General features: G+C 37.9%; 1 protein-coding gene across 1 annotated transcript in view; it reads right to left on the reverse strand.

The window, feature by feature from the left end:
• CNTN3 (contactin 3 (plasmacytoma associated)) overlaps nucleotides 1-21,759 on the reverse strand; it is a 256,281-nt gene that overhangs the window by 74,338 nt on the left and 160,184 nt on the right. The window contains exon 11 of the mRNA XM_011937219.1: nucleotides 1,059-1,186. Coding sequence (XP_011792609.1) covers nucleotides 1,059-1,186 — 128 coding nt within the window. The remainder of the gene's footprint in view (nucleotides 1-1,058; nucleotides 1,187-21,759) is intronic.

A 21,759-nucleotide genomic window follows, 5' to 3' on the forward strand; every position in this document is an offset into this window, starting at 1 on the left:
ATACATATGTAACAAACCTGCACGTTATGCACATGTACCCTAGAACTTAAAGTATAATAAAAAAAAAAAAAAAGTTTTCAAAAGAGTCATTTATGCATATTGTTTACAATTATGCTAGTCAATTCCCTCTTTAACTCAGTCTAGCCAGGCTTTGATCTTCTCAACTCCCCTGTCCTCACCAAGGTCCTCATAACCCTCCTGCTGATGTATCAAAAGGTATTTCACATCATGAATCTCTCTGCTCAAAACCTTGCAGCCGCTCCACTTTTCAATCCAACTGAAATAAACTCCTCAGAAGGTCTACAAACTGCTTGCATAATTATCACTTAGAAATCTGTTAATTGACACATTCAACTCTATGAAATCTTTGTCCAAGTATCTCCTTCTCAGTGAGGTTCATTCTGATCAACCTGTTGCTAATGCTCTAACTTACCTCTGCCACCATGTGCCTCTTTCTTGTTTACAATTTTTGCCTTCTAATAATTTTCTTCTTTTTTATTCCTACTGTTATTTTCTTTCTCCTTTTATAGAAGGTAAGATTCATGAGGACAGTATTAGTGATAATGTGCTCAGGATACAGCCCAAGCAACTGGCAGAGTAGGTGCTCCAATTTTTCATGAATGGATAAATGAACAAAATATATCCACAACTTTAAGCAATTCTTATTTATATCCTGTTATTTCCTGGACTTGAACATCTCCAGAAAGAAATCAACTATAATGAAAAAGACAAAGTGTATCCAAAAGACCTGAAGACCTATTTTAAATAATAGAATTTTATTTAAAAATAAAATAGAATGAGGTCATCGACATACGCTATTTGTAACTCTTATTGCCTATCATCCCAGCACAGTAAGTAATGTGTTCCCTGGTGCACATTGTGCTGTGCTAAGGAAATATTGTTCCCTTGACTTTCACCTGCGAAAAATAACATAAGTGCAAATACAGGTTCTACCTTCATAGTGTACTGAATATTGTGAAAAACATAGTTAATTTCATCATAATAATATATCTTATAGTGAATCCATATGTAAAGCAATATTTAAGAAATGGACCTACCTGTAACAACCAAATGTGTTGTACCATTTGCTTTCCCAAACTGGTTTTCTGCCATGCAGGTATAAGTTCCAGTATCAGCTTTAGTCACATTGGCTATTTTGAGTCCTCCATCTTTTAATAGAGAAATTCTAAAGAAAAGACAAATAAGATAAAAATGTATAATAGCCATTTTTTTCCAAATGAATATATATATTTTTACAGAACGTGTTGCCTTAAGCTAGTATTTTTAAGGCATGATCGACCAGTCCTTAGCTTTTTGGGAATACAAAAAATTAAAAGAAAATTGACCCCTCACTCACATGCATAAACACACACACAGCATTGGATGACAAAAGATGCTCCACCAATTTGAACTTTGTTCAATAGTTTTACTCAGCATTACTTATTACACCTAAATTGAGAGGATGTACACATCATATAAGTATGAATTTTTTTCAAAAAAAAATTAATATATGTTGTGGTAGATTATTCACGGAGTTAGCTTAATCAATTTAAAAGAAATACAAAGTAGGCAGAACACTATTTCCCTTAAATTTGAAATAGTATATGAGAAACGAGAAGCTGCACGTCTTTTATTATGAACTGAGAGAGTCACATTGCCCCAGTAAAAACTCAAATTTTCCAGAAGAACATTTGGGTGGTCCCCTGTGAGCTAGTGAAAAGAGCCTGGGCAAATCCAATAAACCTTACCTTAGAGTTTCTGAGTATACACTTAGAGTACTTAAAGCTTTGGCATCTGACTAATTAATTAAGGAAATATAAGTGAGTGCTTTATATACAGTTGGCACTATAAGAGAACCTGGGATTATGGGGTGAGCAAGACAAAAAGTCTTCACCTTCACGGAGATAATAATCCAGTGAGTAGCATAGACAACTGTATTATTCTGTTTTCATGTTGTTGCTAAAGATATACCTGAGACTGCATAATTTATAATGAAAAGGAGACTTAATAGACTCACAGTTCCATGTGGCTGGGGAGGCCTCACAATCGTGGTATAAGGTGAAAGTCACGTCTTACATGGTAGCAGGCAAAGAGGAAATGAGAACCAAGGGAAAGGGGTTCTCCTTATCATGAGACTTATTAACTACCACAAGAGCAGTATGGGAGAAACTGCCCCCAAGATTAAATTATCTTCCACCAGATCCCTCCCACAACATGTGGGAATTATGGAAGCTACAATTTAAGATGAGATTTGGGTGGGGATAGAGCCAAACCATATCAACAACAAATAATTAAATAAGTAAAAATAAGAAGTTCTGATTTTTGAGAAGTACTCTGAAGGAGACAGAGAGGATGATACAATAGAGAGTAATTACTTTAGGAGGAAGGGTTTCCAGGATAGGGTGCATTAGAAAAGCCTCTCAGAAGTGGTGTCGTTTGAATTAAGAAATAAAATGAGATGGGATTAACCTGTCATTAGTCTGATCACTGTATATTTATTGCCCTAATTTGTCTCCTCATAATTATATTCCCTTTCTTTGAATTCCTAAAATAATTACTATCCACATAATGCATTTAACACTTGAGTGTCTTTATCTTTTATGGCTCCTATTTTTGATACATGAGTGAAAATGGATGGTAAACTTCTTAAAAATATTTGCAACTCCAGTATCAGCATGGCATCATATATGCAAACTGTGGTAACTAAATGCCTCCAAATTCTGGGCCATTCAGTTGAGTAAATAGGAAAAATACTGAGGACATTAGACTAGAATGAAGGATCTCAATCTGTAAAAATGTTTATTGCAAAATTTTAGGTGTGTCTCAAAAATGTTACTACAAGAGTTTCTGTATAAAAAATGTACAAGATATAGATTTTCTGTTTTATGTATATATGCATGTGTGTGTATATATACATGTGTATATGTATATATATCCACAATATTTTTCTCCTCCAGTAGACTACAGGAGACTGCCACCTAACACTTTATGTATATATTCCTTCATAGTCTATTTTTCACTTTCACTTTCATCCTGGTTATACTTTCTTCAGTGAGAAAATCATGGTGGAATTAGAGCTAGCACACAGGTTCATGATCCTGGGTAGAGCTATCTATTGCAGTTTGTTGTGCATATGATTTTTTTAAAAACTGTGTTAAGGTATATTTAAAATAAAAAGGTTTTGAGGCAATGACCTAGAAAGCTCATCAGGGACCCATGGCACTGCATGCCAACTTGAGGAACTACAGAGAAAGGTCAAAAATTCCAAGAACTTTCCTAGGAACTAAAAACAAAACAAAAAGGGACATATCTGATTCTCCTCATGGGACCCTGAGGGTTGTAATGCATTTTTTTGGGTGTGAAATGCCTCCCATAACTTTGCTGGAAGAGATAATCAAATAACTTAAAAACATCTCTTTATATCTTAGCCTATCTGACAACGAAGATTTTCCCAATGAGTATGTAATAATAACTTGAAGAAGAAACCCTGCAGAGAAGTAAAAATAAATGAAAATTTAGGATATGAAGACTGGAAGTTTTAAGGAACCTGGAGAAAAAACTTAAAGACATGTCAATCTGATCACGTGATCCTGCCCTCCTCCCTCCACTTGTCCAGGCAAACCTTGCTTAGAACCCACTCTTTGGTGTCACATTGCCTGGGAGATACAGACTATATCCTAAGCCTGAACCATATCCTCACATCAGGACCTCTGCTTCTCTCTAACTTCATATGGCTTCATGAATTCTTTCCCTTGCTTGCTTTTCTCCGATCACACAAGCCTTCTTTTAATGGCTTTTATGCTTCTTTTTGTCTCAAGGTCTTCATAAAAACTATTTCCTCCCTCTGGTTGATCTGTACTCATCCTGCAGACTTCACTTACTTTCCTGAAACCATGAGTTGGATTTGGTTTTCCTGTCTTTGATCAAAACATTATCTGTGCTTTCTTCATAGCACCCATCAACTGTCCAACTATATATTTGTGTGCTTATTTGACTAATATTTTTCTCCTCCAGTAGACTGTGTGCTCTCTGGAGGCAAGGACAATACCTAGCTCACTCACCACTAAATTTGTAGACCCCTGAAAAGTGCCTAGCACAGAGTAGACATTCAAAAATAAAACTTGTTTAATGAATAAATGACGGTATGCTGTTAGAGAGTCACTGTAGAGGAGTTCGGGTTAGTGAAGCTGGGTTGTAAGGCACTGACACCTTATAAATAATAAGGAAATAGATTCAGAAAGTGTGCAGACTAATGCAAACACACACACACATATGTGTGAACTAATTGGATATTTATATATATATAAAAAAACACACAAAACACACACACACACACACACATATATATATATATAGCTAGCCCTCCATATCTGTCGGTTCTGCATCTGCAGATTCAGTAGATTCAATCAACCAGAGACAGAATATATTTGAAAATAAACAGATAACAATACAGCAATAAAAATGTACAAATGACAGAAAAATACGGTATAACAACTGTTTATACAGCACTTACATAGTAGTAGGTATTAAGACTATTTAAAGTATATGGGAGGATATGCATAGGTTGTATGCAAATGCCAAGCTACTTCGTGTAAGGGGCTTGAGTATCCATGGGGCTCTGGTGGATACCAAGGAAATACTATGTACACATATGTAGACACATTGTTTACATATATGTAGCAAAAAAGATAAGGCAATAGAAGACTGAATAAAGAGAATTTAGAAATGCCTTTCCCAGGATAAGAGAATTGAGAATATGCTTGCACTTGTTAGAGAATAAGTCAATAGACAGCAAGAGACTGAAGATAATGGGATGGAAAAAAAGAGTGAGAGAGGAATCTGTCAGAGAAATCTTGGAGGAAACAGAGAGCATGATCAAGACCCATGCTCCCAACCCACCTGATTGCTAATCCCATCAGTAAAATTTTGGGGCCATGACACCCAAAGAGAATGATACTTGATCTGTAGTGTTGCTCAATAAATTTTACCTATGATTGTTATCAAAAAGAAAATGCAGATGTGATGGAGAATTTTAATATGCAAAGACCAGAAGCTGGCAGATTACATCAAAAAGGTTGGGAAGATATTTAAACAATAAGGCAAATTAATCTGCCCTAAATTATAGGTTAGAGACAGAATGGGAAGCTTCAAGAAGTTGGGGATCTACCACTTCTATGATTAGTGAGCCTTAAAACAAAGTAAAAATGCTTCTTGTTAACTGAACATTATTGAACTTAAATTGAGAGTTTCTGATTTGGAAACTACAAAACAGAGGTAGGTAATTTCAGGTATCTTCTACTATGCAATGAATTAGTTTAACAGCTAACTTTCCACTACAAATACAGAAGTGCTAGGAACAGAGGAAGAACTAGAAATCCTTGTGTATTAGGTTTAGTAACTTTCATCTAGCAAACTTCAAGTCAAGCAAATCATGCCCATGTTAAATGATAATGTTTCAAAGGCAAAACCTAACACCTTTAGAATCACAGACAGACTTCAAAGCAAACATATGGACTCTCAAAGAATGCAAACTCTGTGTATATTGTAAAAATTTGAACTAATTGGATATTTTCTTCCTAAATTGGTTCTTCCAGTAAGTTCTATGAGGCCCACAGGGCATTCACACAGCATAAAAATAAACAATATTCAGTAAATGAATGGAGTAATTGTTTCTCAACAGAAAACCTTCAATAACCCATGCTTCCCTACAGAGATTCAAAGTGAAAATTTTATACCACTTCACTATAAACGAAATTGCATTCTAAGTTTTCTGAGAACAGGTTTATCTGCAAATAGGTAGAGCTGAAAATGTAGATAACGAAGAGTGACTCTTGTCTTGGCACAAAATGTTAAATAACAATTTATGAAATTAACATTCAGGAATGCAGTACTCCAGTTTGCTTAGGGAAATGTGCAATTTAAATCACTGCAGCATTTTAACTCCTTGATCAGTTTTAATAATACATCTTTATGTGTACCTTTTTATTGGTCCTTCCTTTTGTAGTAGGAGGTTAATTATTTCATTTAACTTTGTGCAATCTATGGTTAGCTTGGCATAAGTAAATGTAATTGCTCTAAGCTGCTCTAATGGTTCATGCCGTAATTCAGTGATGGCATTAAACTTATGACTGTTAAAAAAACCTTGTTTATTCATAAAGTATACTGTTGTCTAGGCAACACTGACCTGTACTTTATGATGACATTTAAGCATCCATAATAATGCCGTGTTTTAGAATGGAGAAAGTATGAAGTATTATGGAAGTCAAAGCAGGATTTCTGAAAATATTGTTTTTCCCTGCCTATATTCTTCTGATCATTACGGTAATTTATTCAACTTGAATTTTAACAAACACATGGCAACTCTACATTTTCTGAGGAAGCATATCTCAGGGGAGATGCGATCACATGAGATTATAATGATTAAACTGCTGCATAGAAAATAACAAGGCTATTTTATATGGTACTTTCTGAGTACATATTATAAGAGATGGAAGCTTACAATTAGATGTAAGACAAAAGTACTCACAATGCATGCATTACAGGATAAATAATGACAGTTAAGAAAAGTAAATATACATTGATGGAAATGTATGAGAAAATAAACGAGAGAAAAAGAGCATACAGTATATGTTCTCATTACAACTGTGTATGTTCTCATTTACAACTGCTCTCACCCCCACATTATCGATGAAATAACTACTCCCCCTTGAGTTCAAAGACAACCTGCAAACAGTATTTAGGAAAATAGTATTAGCGTTTTTATTCTTCTACCTATCCTATTTTGGGCTTTCGTGTTATAAATTCAACAGTGTTAGTATAGTGAATTATTGGATAGGAAATTTCCAAGGAAAGGAGTAGCAGAACGGAGGAGATCAGCAGTTAATTATCCTAACTTTGAGTAAGTACCAGGCTAATAACAAGCAGCTCTGTGATTTTGTTGAACATACACACTCTATGGAACAGACACCTAGAGAAGATGGACCTTGGCTCCACTCTAGAACCTAGAGAAAGATAATGAATTCATATCATTTAACAGGTCCACATATTCATAAGTGGAAAGTCAATAATAAAGGAACATTTGCACTTTTATAAAATGTTTCTAAATGCATATTAACATGACAAGTATATTTAGAGCTAAAATCACTTTTATGACAATGACCGAATAGTTTTTCCTACTAAAATGGACTCAAACCTATAGAAGAAAAGACCCCTTTAAGGGGATTTCCAGTCTAAATGATTATATACAACTATCATCTAAGTAATTCATAAGGCCCGGGCAATACTCCCATCTGAAACATTTGCATTCTTATTCAAAGGAGTCTTTGGAAAAATTAGAAATACTCAGATGCATGAAGTAGTAACACAAACAAAGGAAAACAGACAAATGAGACAAATGATTATTTGATGTCTTATGTATTAAAAGAAAATTTCAAAGAGGATAATCATTAAGGTTCAAAGGTCCCTGATACTTGGCACTATTCTTCTACGCCTCAGAGAGAGATATATGAGTCTAATCAGGGAAAATAAAAATGTTGGCTTTATTAGTTGTATTACAGATAAAGCTGATACAAAACTGCTCAGATGAGCAACAATGGTTTCCTGATATTTCACTCCAGAATTAGGCAGGCTTAACCTATTTCACTCCAGAATTAGGCAGGTTTAACCTTCCTGGCCCAGGCAGACAACCTCAGGCCCTCCCCGTAAGGGCAAGCACCATTATTGCATGGTAAAGAGAACAGCAAAATACATCCACTCTCTATGTGCAGCAAACACCATAGAGAAAGAAGGGGAAAAGTTGAGCTAGAGTGTCAGGGTCTTCTACAGAAATTTAGGAGACAGACACTTTCTCTGGGGAGTCATTACAGAAAGATCCAAATGTTACTCCAATGATTGTCCTTCTACTTAGAGACTTAGAAGTCCTGGAATGGAAGTCATTCCACACTAATGTCAAAGTGCAAGATACCTGCATTTTATGCATAAGGGGAAGTTCATCACCTCAAGGTATGTAGAGGGTGCTGAATATTTTTTGGCTGTCCAGAATGGATTCCTCATTCTTTGGCAGCTAACACTGATTTTCCTTGAGGAATTCTCTGCCCCTATTGAATGCAGTCTTGGTAGGGCTATGAATCATGGTGCTTTGTCCTGTCCTAGCCATGGGCTAGACATATAAGTCAGTATTTTTCAAACTTTACTGTGTACCAGTTATCTAGCGGGCCCACCATCAGATTAGGTGTGGGATGGGGCGTAAGGATTTGCATTTTTAACACACTCTCAGGTGATACTGGTGCTGCTGATATAGGGACTGCACTTTGAGAGAAAATGTTCTAAGCTATGTCCACTGGACTCTCCCTCTTCAGACTCTGATTTACAACAAAAAGACAAAACTAATCGTTAGTTCACTCAGCCCAGCACTTGCCCCAACAAGATGGTACAATGCTTGCTGCCAAGATTTCTGGAGCCAGTTTCCTATACATTCCTAAGTCAGGTTGTGCATCTTAGCTAATAACTGTTTGTAATATCCTTAACTTAATTCTCAGCTAGAGTTCACAAACCCTTAAAGGATACAAATTATGAAATGTTGGTGCTTTGTACATAGTAGTTTTTTTCGATAAATATTTGTTGTCTCAACAAATATGCAGAGTTCAGAAATAATATTCTATGTAGAGAGGACAAGGTTTTATCACAGATCAAGAGTGGTCCAACTAACACCCTGCCCTGCTACTGAGTTCTTGCAAGATATAACAGTTTTGCCCTTTTATCCCAATTCCAAAGTCATCCGCTTTTATTAATATCCACCAATATTTAAGTGGTTCATTTACAACTTTACACAGTGGTTTTTTTTTTTTTTTTGAGACGGAGTCTTGCTCTGTCCCCCAGGCTAGAGTGCAGTGGCACAATCTTGGCTCACCTCAAGCTCTGCCTCCTGGGTTCACGCCATTCTCCTTCCTCAGTCTCCCGAGTAGCTGGGACTACAGGAGCCCGACACCACACCTACCTATTTTTTTTTGTATTTTTAGTACAGACGGGGTTTCACTGTGTTAGCTAGGATAGTCTCGATCTCCTGACCTCGTGATCCGCCCGCCTCGGCCTCCCAAAGTGCAGGGATTACAGGCGTGAGCCACCGCACCCGGCCATTACACAGTGTTTTTAACCTTTCTAGAACACAAGGTTCTTTGAGTACTTGAAAAATCTGGGAAACCTCTCTGTAGAACATATGTATACACACACACAAAAACAAAACAAAACAAAACAAAACAAAACAACAGGTTTCACACAACTGAGGAGGGGATCAGATCATCTAAGATACATGGCCTCAGGTTAAGAACCTCTGCTAGCAATTTGATTCATCCAATGACGCAGAAGTAGGTTTGCAACCTCTTTGTCTTAGCAGCTTCAGTGCTAGCCTTTCTAGAAATGCTTCATTGACGTTTTCTTTTATGATGACCATGTACATTTGATGATGGGTTCCTTACAAATTATCTAGCAGTAAAACAAAACGATAATGTTGCTCAAGAACCTGGGTCTTGAGTCACACATTTGTTCATACAATAGAGAGGGCTTCAATTTGCTTTCCCAGTAACATCTCAGTCCTGACAACCTGAACATTCTTGTCCCTCCTCCAAACAGACAGTTTATCACCAACTAGTCAAGTGCAGGTTCTGGTGGGCCAACACACCTTTCATAAGGTAACAAAACTTTAGTGCTAGTTCAACGGACTCATTTAAGCATCTGACTCTTCATTTGTACTGCAGCACCTTCTCTGTATCTCAGGTTCTTGATTCTGAGCATAACCTTGAAATAACATCTACTCCAAACTTCTACAAACATACGTGAGAAATAATGAGATATGGTGAGAAATAATATTCATGGAAAGTTAGCTAAAAGAAATGTGGCCTATGCATTCCTCAAGAGTCTTGAGTGTTAATATTCAAAGTTACCTTTAAGTTGTGAACAGTAAAAGAATTAACCTTTAAAATTGATTGTATTTTACTTTAAGTACGAGGAGTATAAGTACTGCATTACTCAGTGTTCTCTCTGTGGGAATCCACTGGATTTGGACACGCAGATAACATTTCTTGGCTAGGAAGAGTTGTGTATCTCCTTATCAAATGGTTTTATTTCATCTTACAGATGCTGTGGATTGTTAATTAACAGTATTTTTCTCTGTTCATTTGTTACCACAAAGCTCTCAGCGAAAATTGTGGATCTCAACTAAGTTGGTATATATTTTGTAAACTAATTTCATACATTCATTCCACAAATGTTTATTAAATTTACAACACAGACCTGGCTCTGTCATAAGCAGTAAAGATTCCCTGGTGAGGATTTATGCTGTTCTTAAGAAACTTACATTCTAGGCAACTGGAACACTGGCATATTTTTTCTCCTCAGCGTTCACTTTGTGTATTACTTGATAAACTGTCTCAAATTCTTTGTGAAATATGACATGATATAAGTAAATGAAATAGACTAGAAGATATAAAGTTATTAAAAGTAGGCTAGAGTAATAAAGAAATAAAAAATACAATAAAGTATAAGTTTATAAAATTATCTAAACTAAAAAAAACAAGATTTTACTAAACTTTGAAATACTATTGTTTTCTCAAGTAAATTCATAAATACTAGGAAAAAATGTGTTTAAAATAATCTTTAAGCTAAAGGTGTTTCTTTCTTTAGTATTTGAATGTAAAAGGTTAGAAAATAATCTATTTTCCAAAACAGAATATTTATATATTCCACCTCAATTATACACACTTTTTAGAATTTCAGACTCAAAAAGGTTGAGATACTCTCATCTTCCCATAAATACTACTCTAGCAATGAAATCTGCATTAAGACAGAATTGTAAAATACACAAATAAGATCACGAAGTGGAAAATAGGTCAAAATAAAAAATGAATTGTTCTGAGAGAGGCAGAAAAATTCACCTCAGTGTAATAATTCTATAGACTTTGTATAACAGATCATAAATTATGAGTAAGTCCTCTTCAGGGATCAGAATACAGGAGGCAGAAATCATCATTACCAATCTGCATTTTCATTTCTCTTTCACAGAAGTGTAAGGGAAACGGTGCTTCACTGGACATCTCATTTGACATCCATCCATCCATCTATCATCCATCCATCCACTCACCTGTTTCCATGAAGGGCTTCGGGGAGGGGGAAGAACATACTAAAATACAGCACACTCCATATTTTTTAATAGAAAGCCTCAAGTAGAAATCTATAAAAAAATCAATTTTTTACATTTCTAAGAAATAGTTGCAATAAATTAAATTGGAAAATTATAAGTACTTTTAAGACATGGGAAGCTGTCCAAGAAAGAGTGAAATGCACTTCAACAAATATTTGTGGAGTACTTAAAATGCAGTAAGTGTTTTGGAAAATACAAGTATGAGTAAGAATTATTCCTAATCCTTTAGACACAGTCTAAAGGTCAAGTTGGGAGCTGTATAATCCATGTACAACAAACATAAAATGTGATCATTAGGTAGGAAATATTATGTCATAAGTACAAATTCATCCAGATCTACCTCAAGAATACACAGTCTTTTTTTCTCAGTTTCCACTACTGTGACCCTAAACCAAATCTCCACCTCGTTCTGTCATCCAGATTGGAGTGCAGCAGCATGATCACAGCGCACTGCAACCTCCAATTATGGGTTCAAGCCATCCTTCTGCCTCAGCCTCCTAAATAGCTGAAACCACCAGTGTGCACCACCATGCCTGGGTAATTTTTTACACTTTTTGCAAAATGAGTCTCACTCTGTTGCCCAAGCTGGCCTTGAACTCCTGGCCTCAAGTGATCCTCCTGCCTTGGTCTCCCAAAGTGCTAGGATTATAGATGTGAGCCACTGAGCCCACCCCACAAGGCCTTTCTTGAAATGTACCATATAATGATACTTTATTTTCTTTATGGCGAAAAAAAATTTATCTTTTCCACTTATTTATATTCTTTCTGTTCCTTATGCAAGCTCCATGAAGAAGAGACCATGTCTGTCTTAATTCACTGTGGTATCGTCAGAGTCTTACACATGGCAGGGCATGTGGTAGGTGTTCCAGATTGCATTTCCAAAAGGTGAACACAGTATTTCTCAACCCTCTTGCTCCACTAAATCCTTGCCACTCTCCCATTAAAAGGTTCACTGATGGATGACTAAAGAAAATGTGGTACATATGTAAACAGAATATTATTCAGCCTTACAAAAGAAGGAGATTCTGCTATTTGTCACAACATAGACGAACCTAGAGGACATTATGTGAAATGAAGTAAACCAGACATAGAAAGGAAAATACTGTATGATCTCACTTATATGTGGAATGTTTTACAGTTGAAAAAAAATAATGTACAATGGTGATTGCTTGGAGCTGGAGGATGGGGGAGATGGAGAAATGCTGCTCAAAGGACAAAGGTTCCATTATGCAGACTGAGTAAGCTCTGGAGCTCTAGTATACAGCATGGGAATTATAGTTAATTGCACTATATTATGTACTTGAAATTGCTAAGAGTGCTGAGCTTAAGTATTCTCAACACACACACACACACACAAATGGTAACTATGTGGGGTGATAGATATGATACGTTAATTAGGTTGATTGTGGTACTGACTTCATAGTGTACACATATATCAAAATATTACCTTGTGCTCCTTAAATATATGTAATTTTTACTTGTCAAGTATACCTTAATAAAATCGAGGGGAAAAAAGTAAAGTCTAACTTCTCGCCCTTTGAATTTGGATAGCTTGTGACTCACTGGTCACCAGTGGAATGCAGGGACAGTGATGGTGTCTTCAGAGCCTAGGCAATTCAGCTTCCACCTTTCTAGCTTGAACATTCACTCTTAATGCCTTTAGCTGCCCTAGGTAGGCATTATGACTCTTGCTGAGGCCATGATAGCATAGGAAGCCCATACTCGCCCATGTGGAGAGACCACAAGCAGAGGCCTTGAGCTTTATGAGAGGAGAGAAGTGTAATGTACACCTATCTTCCAGCTGCTATCTCCAGCCCCCATCCCACTGCAGCCACAGGAGACACACCGAGCAAATACTGCCTTGTTAACCAATCTCTGCCGGAATGTCTGACCCATGGAAACCTTGAGAGATGATAAAATGATTGTTGCTTTACACCATTACAATGTTTTAGCAGGGCACATGGTGCCTCATGCCTGTAATCCTAGAACTTTAGGAGGCAGAAGTAGGAGGAGTGCTTGGGGCCAGGAGTTTAAGACTAGCCTGGGTAACACACTGAGACCCCATCTCTAAAAAATATATATATATATAAATTAGCAAGGTGTGGTGGCGCATGCCTGTAGTCCCAGCCACTCTGGAGGCTGAGGCAGGAGACACACGTGAGCCCAGGAGTTGGAGGCTGCAATGAGTTATGATCATGCATGCCATTGTACTCCAGTCTGGATGACACAGTGAGATCCTGTCTCTCTCAAAAAAAAAAAAAAAGTTTTAGAGTGATTTGTTATGCAGCAAAAGTTAATGGGAACAGAAGATGTTAAATAAATATTTGATGAATAAATGAAAGTTGAAATGAACAAAGATGTACAGAGCAGAGGCTGAGGGTACAAAGAGTGATAAGGTGAAGGCTTTGCAAGAATACAGGTGAGATGGTCTTCTACACAAACAGACATAATACACTGTGTTAAGTGATACTATTGAATATATAAAGAAACCAAAAGGGTAAAACAGAAGAAAGAGCAATTATCTTGCCTATTCAGCTCCAGAAAGGCTTCCCATAGCAAGTAACAATAAAGCTGGATCTTGACTGATACGTAAGGGTTTTCTAGGTTGAGAAGAAAAGATATTCCAGCCAGAGAAAACTGCAAGACTACAAATACAGAATGCAAGGAGAATTCTGCTTCTTTCTCTTCTCCTTTCTTTTCAATATTATTCAAAAGGTAATGACATCTGAACTCTTGTAGTGCATCTTGATTTTGTTAAAACAGTCAATATTCTTACTTCTAGAGAAAGCTCCTTTTTCCCCCATCTTAAAAATATTAGAAGAAAAAATGCAAAAGTACCATGTAATGATATCGGGCATTTCTATGATTGTGTCAATATTTTTCTCTTTGAATTTCAAGTGAGAGCAGGGAAACAGAATAGAGATTGGTCTATGGTTAAATGCATGTGGGATTTTTGGGCCTGAGTGAGAAATGCTGTATGACCAAAAGAATATGGTATAGGTAGTTACTTCCTGTAAATAAAACATTTATATTGGGCAAGGATATGAACTATTTATCCAGTTCTAACAATGAACTGGCTTGAAGTAGATTCAAATCCCCAGCACATTCAGATTCATTAACCTACATTCCCCTATCAAAATCACAACACTGACAAAATAGATTTTAAGGTGACCTTAACTTCTATAATCCATAAAGACCAAATTTGAAATATGGATCTAAGAACTGCAGGGTTATCTGCAAAATTTAGTTGATATGATTTTAGAGACCATGTGTCAGCAATCTGTTTAAAATAATATTTGGGTGGAATTTACTTAAGAAGGTTTAAATAATGTGGAATTCAGTTGATTGTTCTAAAAAAGAAAGGTCTGTACTTACCTTTCTTCTCAGTTCAGACTTATTACTCTTAAGGCATCTGAGTAACATGATGAAAACAGTTAAGAATAATAAAGAAGACATACTAGCAGCAAACAAACATGAAAAAATGCTCAACATCACTAATTCTCAGAGAAATTAAAATTAAAACCACAATGAGATATCATCTCACACCAGTCAGAATGGCTATATTAGAAAGTCAAGACATAACAGACGTTGGCGAGGGTACACAGAAAAGGGAACACATATACTGTTAGTGGGAATGTAAATTAGTCCAATTCTTATGGAAAGCAGCATGGAGAATTTTCAAAGAACTAACAACATAACTACCATCCAACTCAGCAATCCCACTTCTGGGTATCTACCCAATGGAAAATAAATCATTCTAATAAAAAACCACCTGTACTCCTATGTTTATCACAGCACTATTCCCAAGAGTAAAGTCATGGAATCAAGCTAGTTGCCCATGAACAGTGTATTGGATAAAGAAAATACGGTACATATACAGAATGGAATATTATGCAGTCATAAAACAGAATGAAATCATGTCATTTGCAGCCACAAGGATGCAGATGGAGGCCATTATTGTAAGTAAATTAACGTAGAAACACAAAAATCAAAAACCACACGTTGACCCTTATAAAGTGGGAGCTAAACAGTGGGTACACACGGACATAAATATGGAAACAACAGATCTTGGGAACTCCAGAAGTGGGGAGGAAAGCAGGGAGACCAGGATTGAAAAACCATGCTTTCATAGGGCACCATGTTCACTATATTTGGGTGATACGTTCAACAGAGGCCGAAACCCCAGCACTACACACTGTGCCCTTGTAAAAAACCTGCACATTTGCCCTCTGAACCTACAATTAAGTAAGTAAATACATAAGTAGATAAATAAATACATGAAAGTCATATTAACAGCATCAGAAACCTTTTTCTGAGCATCTACAGAGAAGTCATTATAGCAGATAATTTACACACATTATTTCAATCTTTGCAATCCACTGAGATTTTAAAAAGGGGGTCCCCCAGAATGTGAGAGAAATGAGGCAGGGACAAAGTTGGAAATAATTTGTCCACAGGAAACCTTGGGTTTCTATGCCTATCAGGGAAACCAATTTCTTTAACTCATCCCTCACTAAGAGCGTGTGCCACACAAATGCCACCTACGAGGCTGACTAACTCTGTTTAAGGATTCCTGGCCTCATTTTCCAGTAAGGAAGCCAAGGCTCAGGAATTATGTAACTTGTCTAACACCCCATAGGTGGCAAGTGACACAGCCAAGATCTGACCCACATCTTTCTGACTTCTATGCTTTGCCCTTTCCATATGCTAAAATTAAAGGAGCAAATAAAACATACATTTAACTTCACCTGACACAGTGAATAATGCACACACAATTCGTATACTGCATGCCAATTAGGCATAAATAATTCATGTAAATAATGATACAAATACCCATACAGAAACGGAAGCTGTCTGGTGGTTATAGGGGAAGATTTGTAGGTATGTGCTGGTGGTGGAGGGTAGGGTATTGGAGAGAGGAGGTGCTTATCACACCATGAGCCCCATCCCTAACCCAAACTCTGGGATTTCATTGACTCATCTCCTGATTATCTTTGCTCTGAAATCAGCTTAATCTTCTCACAGAGTATGGGGGTTATTGGCAAAGGACCTCATTCCTTTTCTTTTTCCAGCTGAAAGCATATGAGAAATGGAGGTATGGGTTGGGGAAGCCAGGTCAGGAAGACAGCTGCTCTCTACTGTCTAGAACTCTTGCTTATTTACCCAGACATCTCAATCATCCCTTTAAGAGAAGAGATCTACCTCCAATGTTCACCTCCTTTGAAGAAGAGGAATGGTTTTCCATCTGTGAAAGAACTCAAGTCGGGTTTTCTTATTTTCATGATCATATGTGAACTTTGCCACTGACACAACTGGAATAAAGGAATAAATACCCAGTTTTGCTTCTTGCCTGTGCAATCCTTTCTGTTTGGACAGCATGTTCCCCACTCTTTTGCTTTGCTGCATTTTACATCCCTTCCTTTGAGATGTCTGCACTCATGGAGCTGCTCTTCTGCTTCCCAGGGCTGAGACAGCATCTCTTCTCTGTGATTCTTACTGGTTTAAAAGACCAGTTGGCAACAGTCTCTATAAACACCTTAACTAGAGGCAGGATGGCAATGTCCAGTATGCTCAGCCAATCCTAGTTTACGTGTGTTGTCTTGGAGGTCATTACTAACAGTGCCCCCTTTCCCTTCTAAAATGTCCCAGTTTCTAGAAAAACTTCCATGGTCACCTTAATCATATAGTCTATTCCACTGTAAATGATGGTTTAGTTATCCACATTCTCAACAGACTGTGGGCTTTTTGATGGCTCCTTGATGTCTCTTATTCATCTATGTATTCCCAGAGATGGACATAATACCCAGTGAAAAATAGCAATATGATAAATTAGTAAACAACATGGAGTACCTTCCTTCCAGGCAGGAGGCGGGGACATCAATCTATCTGGTTGTTAAAAGTGATGGCATCCACATATGAAATAAAATTCTCCCTGTGCTTCAAGGTTCAACAGTTAGAGATTAAAGTAAGATACAGGAGCCAAAGACTCACTGAGATCTCAGCTCTGTATCTGAGGGTAGATTCACTGAAACTCACTGAGCTTGCACACCTACCTGGCAGTTGTGAGGGAACAACTGTTTTGATGGGTAGACCACGGATGAAGGGGAAGATTAAAATAAAGTCAGGCTTTTTGGATGAAGGGGACAGTGGAAGGCTGAGAGAGATGGGAGCAGCATTTTGAACAGTATGAAGAAAAGTGGACTACACTGTGAGGAGAGGAGCCAGGTAGTATAAGGGAAGGGGGAAGAGATGGAGACAGACACATTCCTTTGGCAAAGGAATCCCTGTTCTTCATTTAAAAGCTTGAGCCAAGGGGAAGTGCCACCTAAAACAGATCTGTTGGATAGTGACCGCATTTCTAGACACATCTTTATCAAAGTGAGGCTGTGGCCACTAGGAGTGGCAATGACAGAAATGCTAAGAGGTCTTGGCTCTGAAAGAATCATCCTGGTTATTTGCAAAAGTTTAGATTCTGTTTGTAAATACCATCATCACATGACTCTGTATTTCATAAGGCAAAGGTGATCAGTTAAGAGCATTTCTTGAGCTTTTAAACTCCTATATGGAACTACCTGATCAGGGTGGAGATGAATGTAAAACTGCATATAGCTTTTACAATTAAGGCATAATTTAAATACAGTATGATACGCCTTGTTGGGAGTAGGCTCCCCAAGATCTGGCCATAAACTGGTCCCAAAACTGGCCATAAACAAAATCTCTGCAGCACTGTAACATGTTCATAATGGCCCTAACGGCCAAGATGGAAGGTTGTGGGTTTAAGGGTATGAGGGCAAGGAACACCTGGCCTGCCCAGGGGGAAAAACCGCTTAAAGGCATTCTTAAGCCACAAACAATAGCATGAGCGATCTGTGCCTTAGGGACATGCTCCTGCTGCAGTTAACTAGCCCAACCTATTCCTTTAATTCCGCCCATCCCTTCGTTTCCCATAAGGGATACTTTTAGTTAATCATATATCTACAGCAACAATGCTAATGACTGGTTTGCTGTTAACGAATACGTTGGTAAATCTCTGTTCGGGGCTCTCAGCTCTGAAGGCTGTGAGACCCCTGATATTTCCCACTTCATACCTCTATGTTTCTGTGTATGTGTCTTTAATTCCTCTAGCGCTGCAGGGTTAGTGTCTCCCCGACCAAGCTGGTCCCGGCAACACCTTTTTCAGATGCATAGTTCTGTGCATTTTAACAGATGACTGTAGTCATGTCATCTCTCACAATCATGGGCTACAGCAGGTCCCTCACCCCAAAAATCCTTCTATGTCCCCGAGAGTCAACCTCTATACCCACTCCCAGCCTCTGGCATGCAGTGATCACTATTTTTTTCTCTAAAACTGCTCCTTTTTCAAAAATGTCATATAAATTGAATAATAGAGCATATAATGCTTACTGCATTTTAATGCCAGCTTTTATCTATGTGCAGGAAATACATTAAGATTGGGTAATACCTTTGAAAAACATTGCCCAGATTATAGTTATTCAAGTTTGGAAAAAAAAAAAAACTTTACTCTTTCTCTAAAAGGCATTTAATTTTTGATAGTATTAAATGTTGCATAAAACATCTGAAATAATTTTAATGTATTAATTAGAAGCAATGAGCCATTCTTTTACTTTCTTCTGACTGGGGTTATTACAATAAAATATTTACTATTATAAGCAATAGCATTCAAATGAAGGACTCCATTTAAAAAACTAATTAGCTACTATGTTTTAAATACCACTAAGTGATAGAGATAAGTTAAACAATTTTTAAAATATGCCAACTGGCTCTTTCTCACAAACCATGCCTGTTCACATTCTCAAGGGTCTTTTTCATTGTTAGTTTCCTTAAAAGAGACAAAACATACAGTTTTGATTTGTCTTTTCTGGAAATAGGTGGATTTAAGTGAATGAATGAATGAAACAGCAAAAAACATTGACACCTGGTGAAATACTATTGAATACTGGAAAAGGGCAGGAAATTTTTGTTTATTCAAAAATGTTTCTTGCTGCAGGGAGAAAAAAAGCAGAATAACTTTACCCAATATTGGATTGGATAATACCAATATATAACAAACAAAAAAAGTCAAAATAAGAAAAAGAAAAACCTTTACTCAATACTGAATGCCAGTAATTATGATGTTTAGAATAGTTGAGCACCAGGTGACTTGACACTTACTTAATAAATCAATCACTAAATCACTAACTGAGACTGTAACACAGTTCTCTCTACTCATAACTTGTATGTACAAGAGTTTCAGAGGCAGGCTGTACAGCCTCTACCATTTAATGGCATCTACGCTTCCTAGAAAATTGTATCCACTACAATGGCTCAGCTACCATCTCCAAGCTCATGACACATAAATTGCTATTCTATAACCTGAGTCTTTCTCCTAAGTTCCAGATTCAGTTAACCTTTGTATGCACAGATACATCCAGCTGGTTTTTCAGCAGGTACTTCAAACTTAACCAATCCCAAACTGAACTTATCCTATTTGCCCTCATTTCTGCCATTTCTATAAGGTTCCCTGTCACACTGAATGGGTCTGCCATGCTCCCTGATTCCTAACCCGGAAATCTAGGATTTATCCTTGACTCCTGTCTTCTCTTCAAATCATGCCTCTAATCAACAGGTCTTGTTGACGGAACATTTTCTCAAACTCCTCAAGGCTTCCCTTCATTCCCACTGTCATTTCTTTAGTTCAGGCTGTAATACTCTTTTGCTCAGATTGGTGGATTGCTGCTAATGAGGGATCTTGCCTTCAGTCTTGGTACCACTTCAACCCATCTGCTGGTACCAGTGGGTTTTTTTTTTCTTGTTTGTTTTGAGACAGGTTCTCGCTCTGTTGCCCAGGCTGGAGTGCAGTGGCAAGGTCTCAGTTCACTGCAACATCCACCTCCTGGGTTCAAGCAATTCTCATGCCTCAGTCTCTCCAGTAACTGTGATTACAGAAGTGTGCCACCATGCCCAGCTAATTTTTGTGTTTTTAGTAGAGATGGGGTTTCACCATGTTGGCCAGGCTGATTTCAAACTCCTGGCCTCAGGTGATCCACTTGCCTTGGCCTCCCAAAGTGCTGCGATTACAAGCGTGAGCCACTACACCCTGCTGGTCCTCTTTTTTAAACAGAAATTTAATCCTGCATGTCTTCTCCTTTGATTTTATTTTGTTGCCTCCCACTGCTTGTGGAATAGACCCCAAACTCCTTAATTCAGGTACACTGTCATTGACAGTAAGACCCCTACTTACTTCTACTGCCCAATTCTCTGCCCATTCTCTGTCATGGCACCTTAAAATGGAGGTCCACTGAAAAATAAGTTAATCAAGTACCTGCTATGATCTGAATATGTCCCTCCAAAATCCATGGTGAAACCTCATGCTCATTGTGATGGTATTAAGAAGAGGGGGCTTTGGGAAATGATTCAGACATAGGGGCATAAGGTCAGTACCCTTGCAAAAGAGGTTGAATGGAGCTGTCTTGCTCCTTCTACCATATGAGGATGCAGCAACAAGGCCCCATTGATGCAGCAGAGAGTGAGCCCTCACCAGACTGGTGCCTTGTTCTTAGACTTCCCAGCCTCCAGAACTGTAAGCAATAAACTTCCATTATTTATAAATTACCCAATCTAGTATTTTGTTATAGCAGCCTGAATGAAATAAGACAGTACCCAAACCATGACTGGCCTCTGTACCTTTGCACATGCTGTCCCTTCTGCCTGGAACACTTTTCTCCAACAAAAACCCCGGTCATCTTTCAAGTCCTGCTGCAGATACCACCCTCTCCAGGGAGCTTGCCCTGATCCCTAATTTGGAAAGAGAGCCTTCCCAGGTGATCCCTGAACATCCTGTACTTTGCCAATTGAGTTTTATTGTACCTGTCCTGTTACCTGTCTGTGTACCCTGAAAAGCTAAAAACAATGGCATAGACTTATCTGATGAATAACAAATACTTAGTGCCTAGCATATAGTAGGTACTCAAGGTATTTTCAAACGTGAACTTAATTGTGAGAGCCCAGGAATCACTTTTTGCAGGATAAGCCTTTGTTATCTACTCAGAGCAGCTTTTTGAAGACCACTGTTGGGCAGTAATACATTTACTGCTCTAGCTTGAAATGCTCTCCATCCTTGAAAGAAACAACTCTCATTTCTTCAAAGCAATTCTGTAATTTAGGTGCCTCACTGATTTAGATCCACATTATCACCGCTGATTCATAATCGCAAAGCTGTTATTGTGCTGATATTTTGAGGCGGAGTGTCACTCTGTTGCCCAGACTGGAGTCTCGGCTCACTGCAAGGTCTGCCTCCCAGGTTCACATCATTCTCCCGCCTCAGCATCCTGAGTAGCTGGGACTACAGGTACCCGCCACCATGTCCAGCTAATTTTTTTTGTATTTCTTAGTAGAGGTGGGGTTTCACTGTGTTAGCCAGAATGGTCATCATCTCCTGACCTCGTGATCCACCCTCCTCAGCCTCCCAAAGCGCTGCGATTACCGGCATGAGCCACCGCGCCTGGTCGATTATTCAAACATATTAGTATATGATTTACATAGAAGGCACATTTATCAGTTTATCC

This window comes from Colobus angolensis, unplaced genomic scaffold, assembly GCF_000951035.1.
Source record: "Colobus angolensis palliatus isolate OR3802 unplaced genomic scaffold, Cang.pa_1.0 Scaffold160, whole genome shotgun sequence".
In the NCBI taxonomy this organism is placed as follows: domain Eukaryota; kingdom Metazoa; phylum Chordata; class Mammalia; order Primates; family Cercopithecidae; genus Colobus; species Colobus angolensis.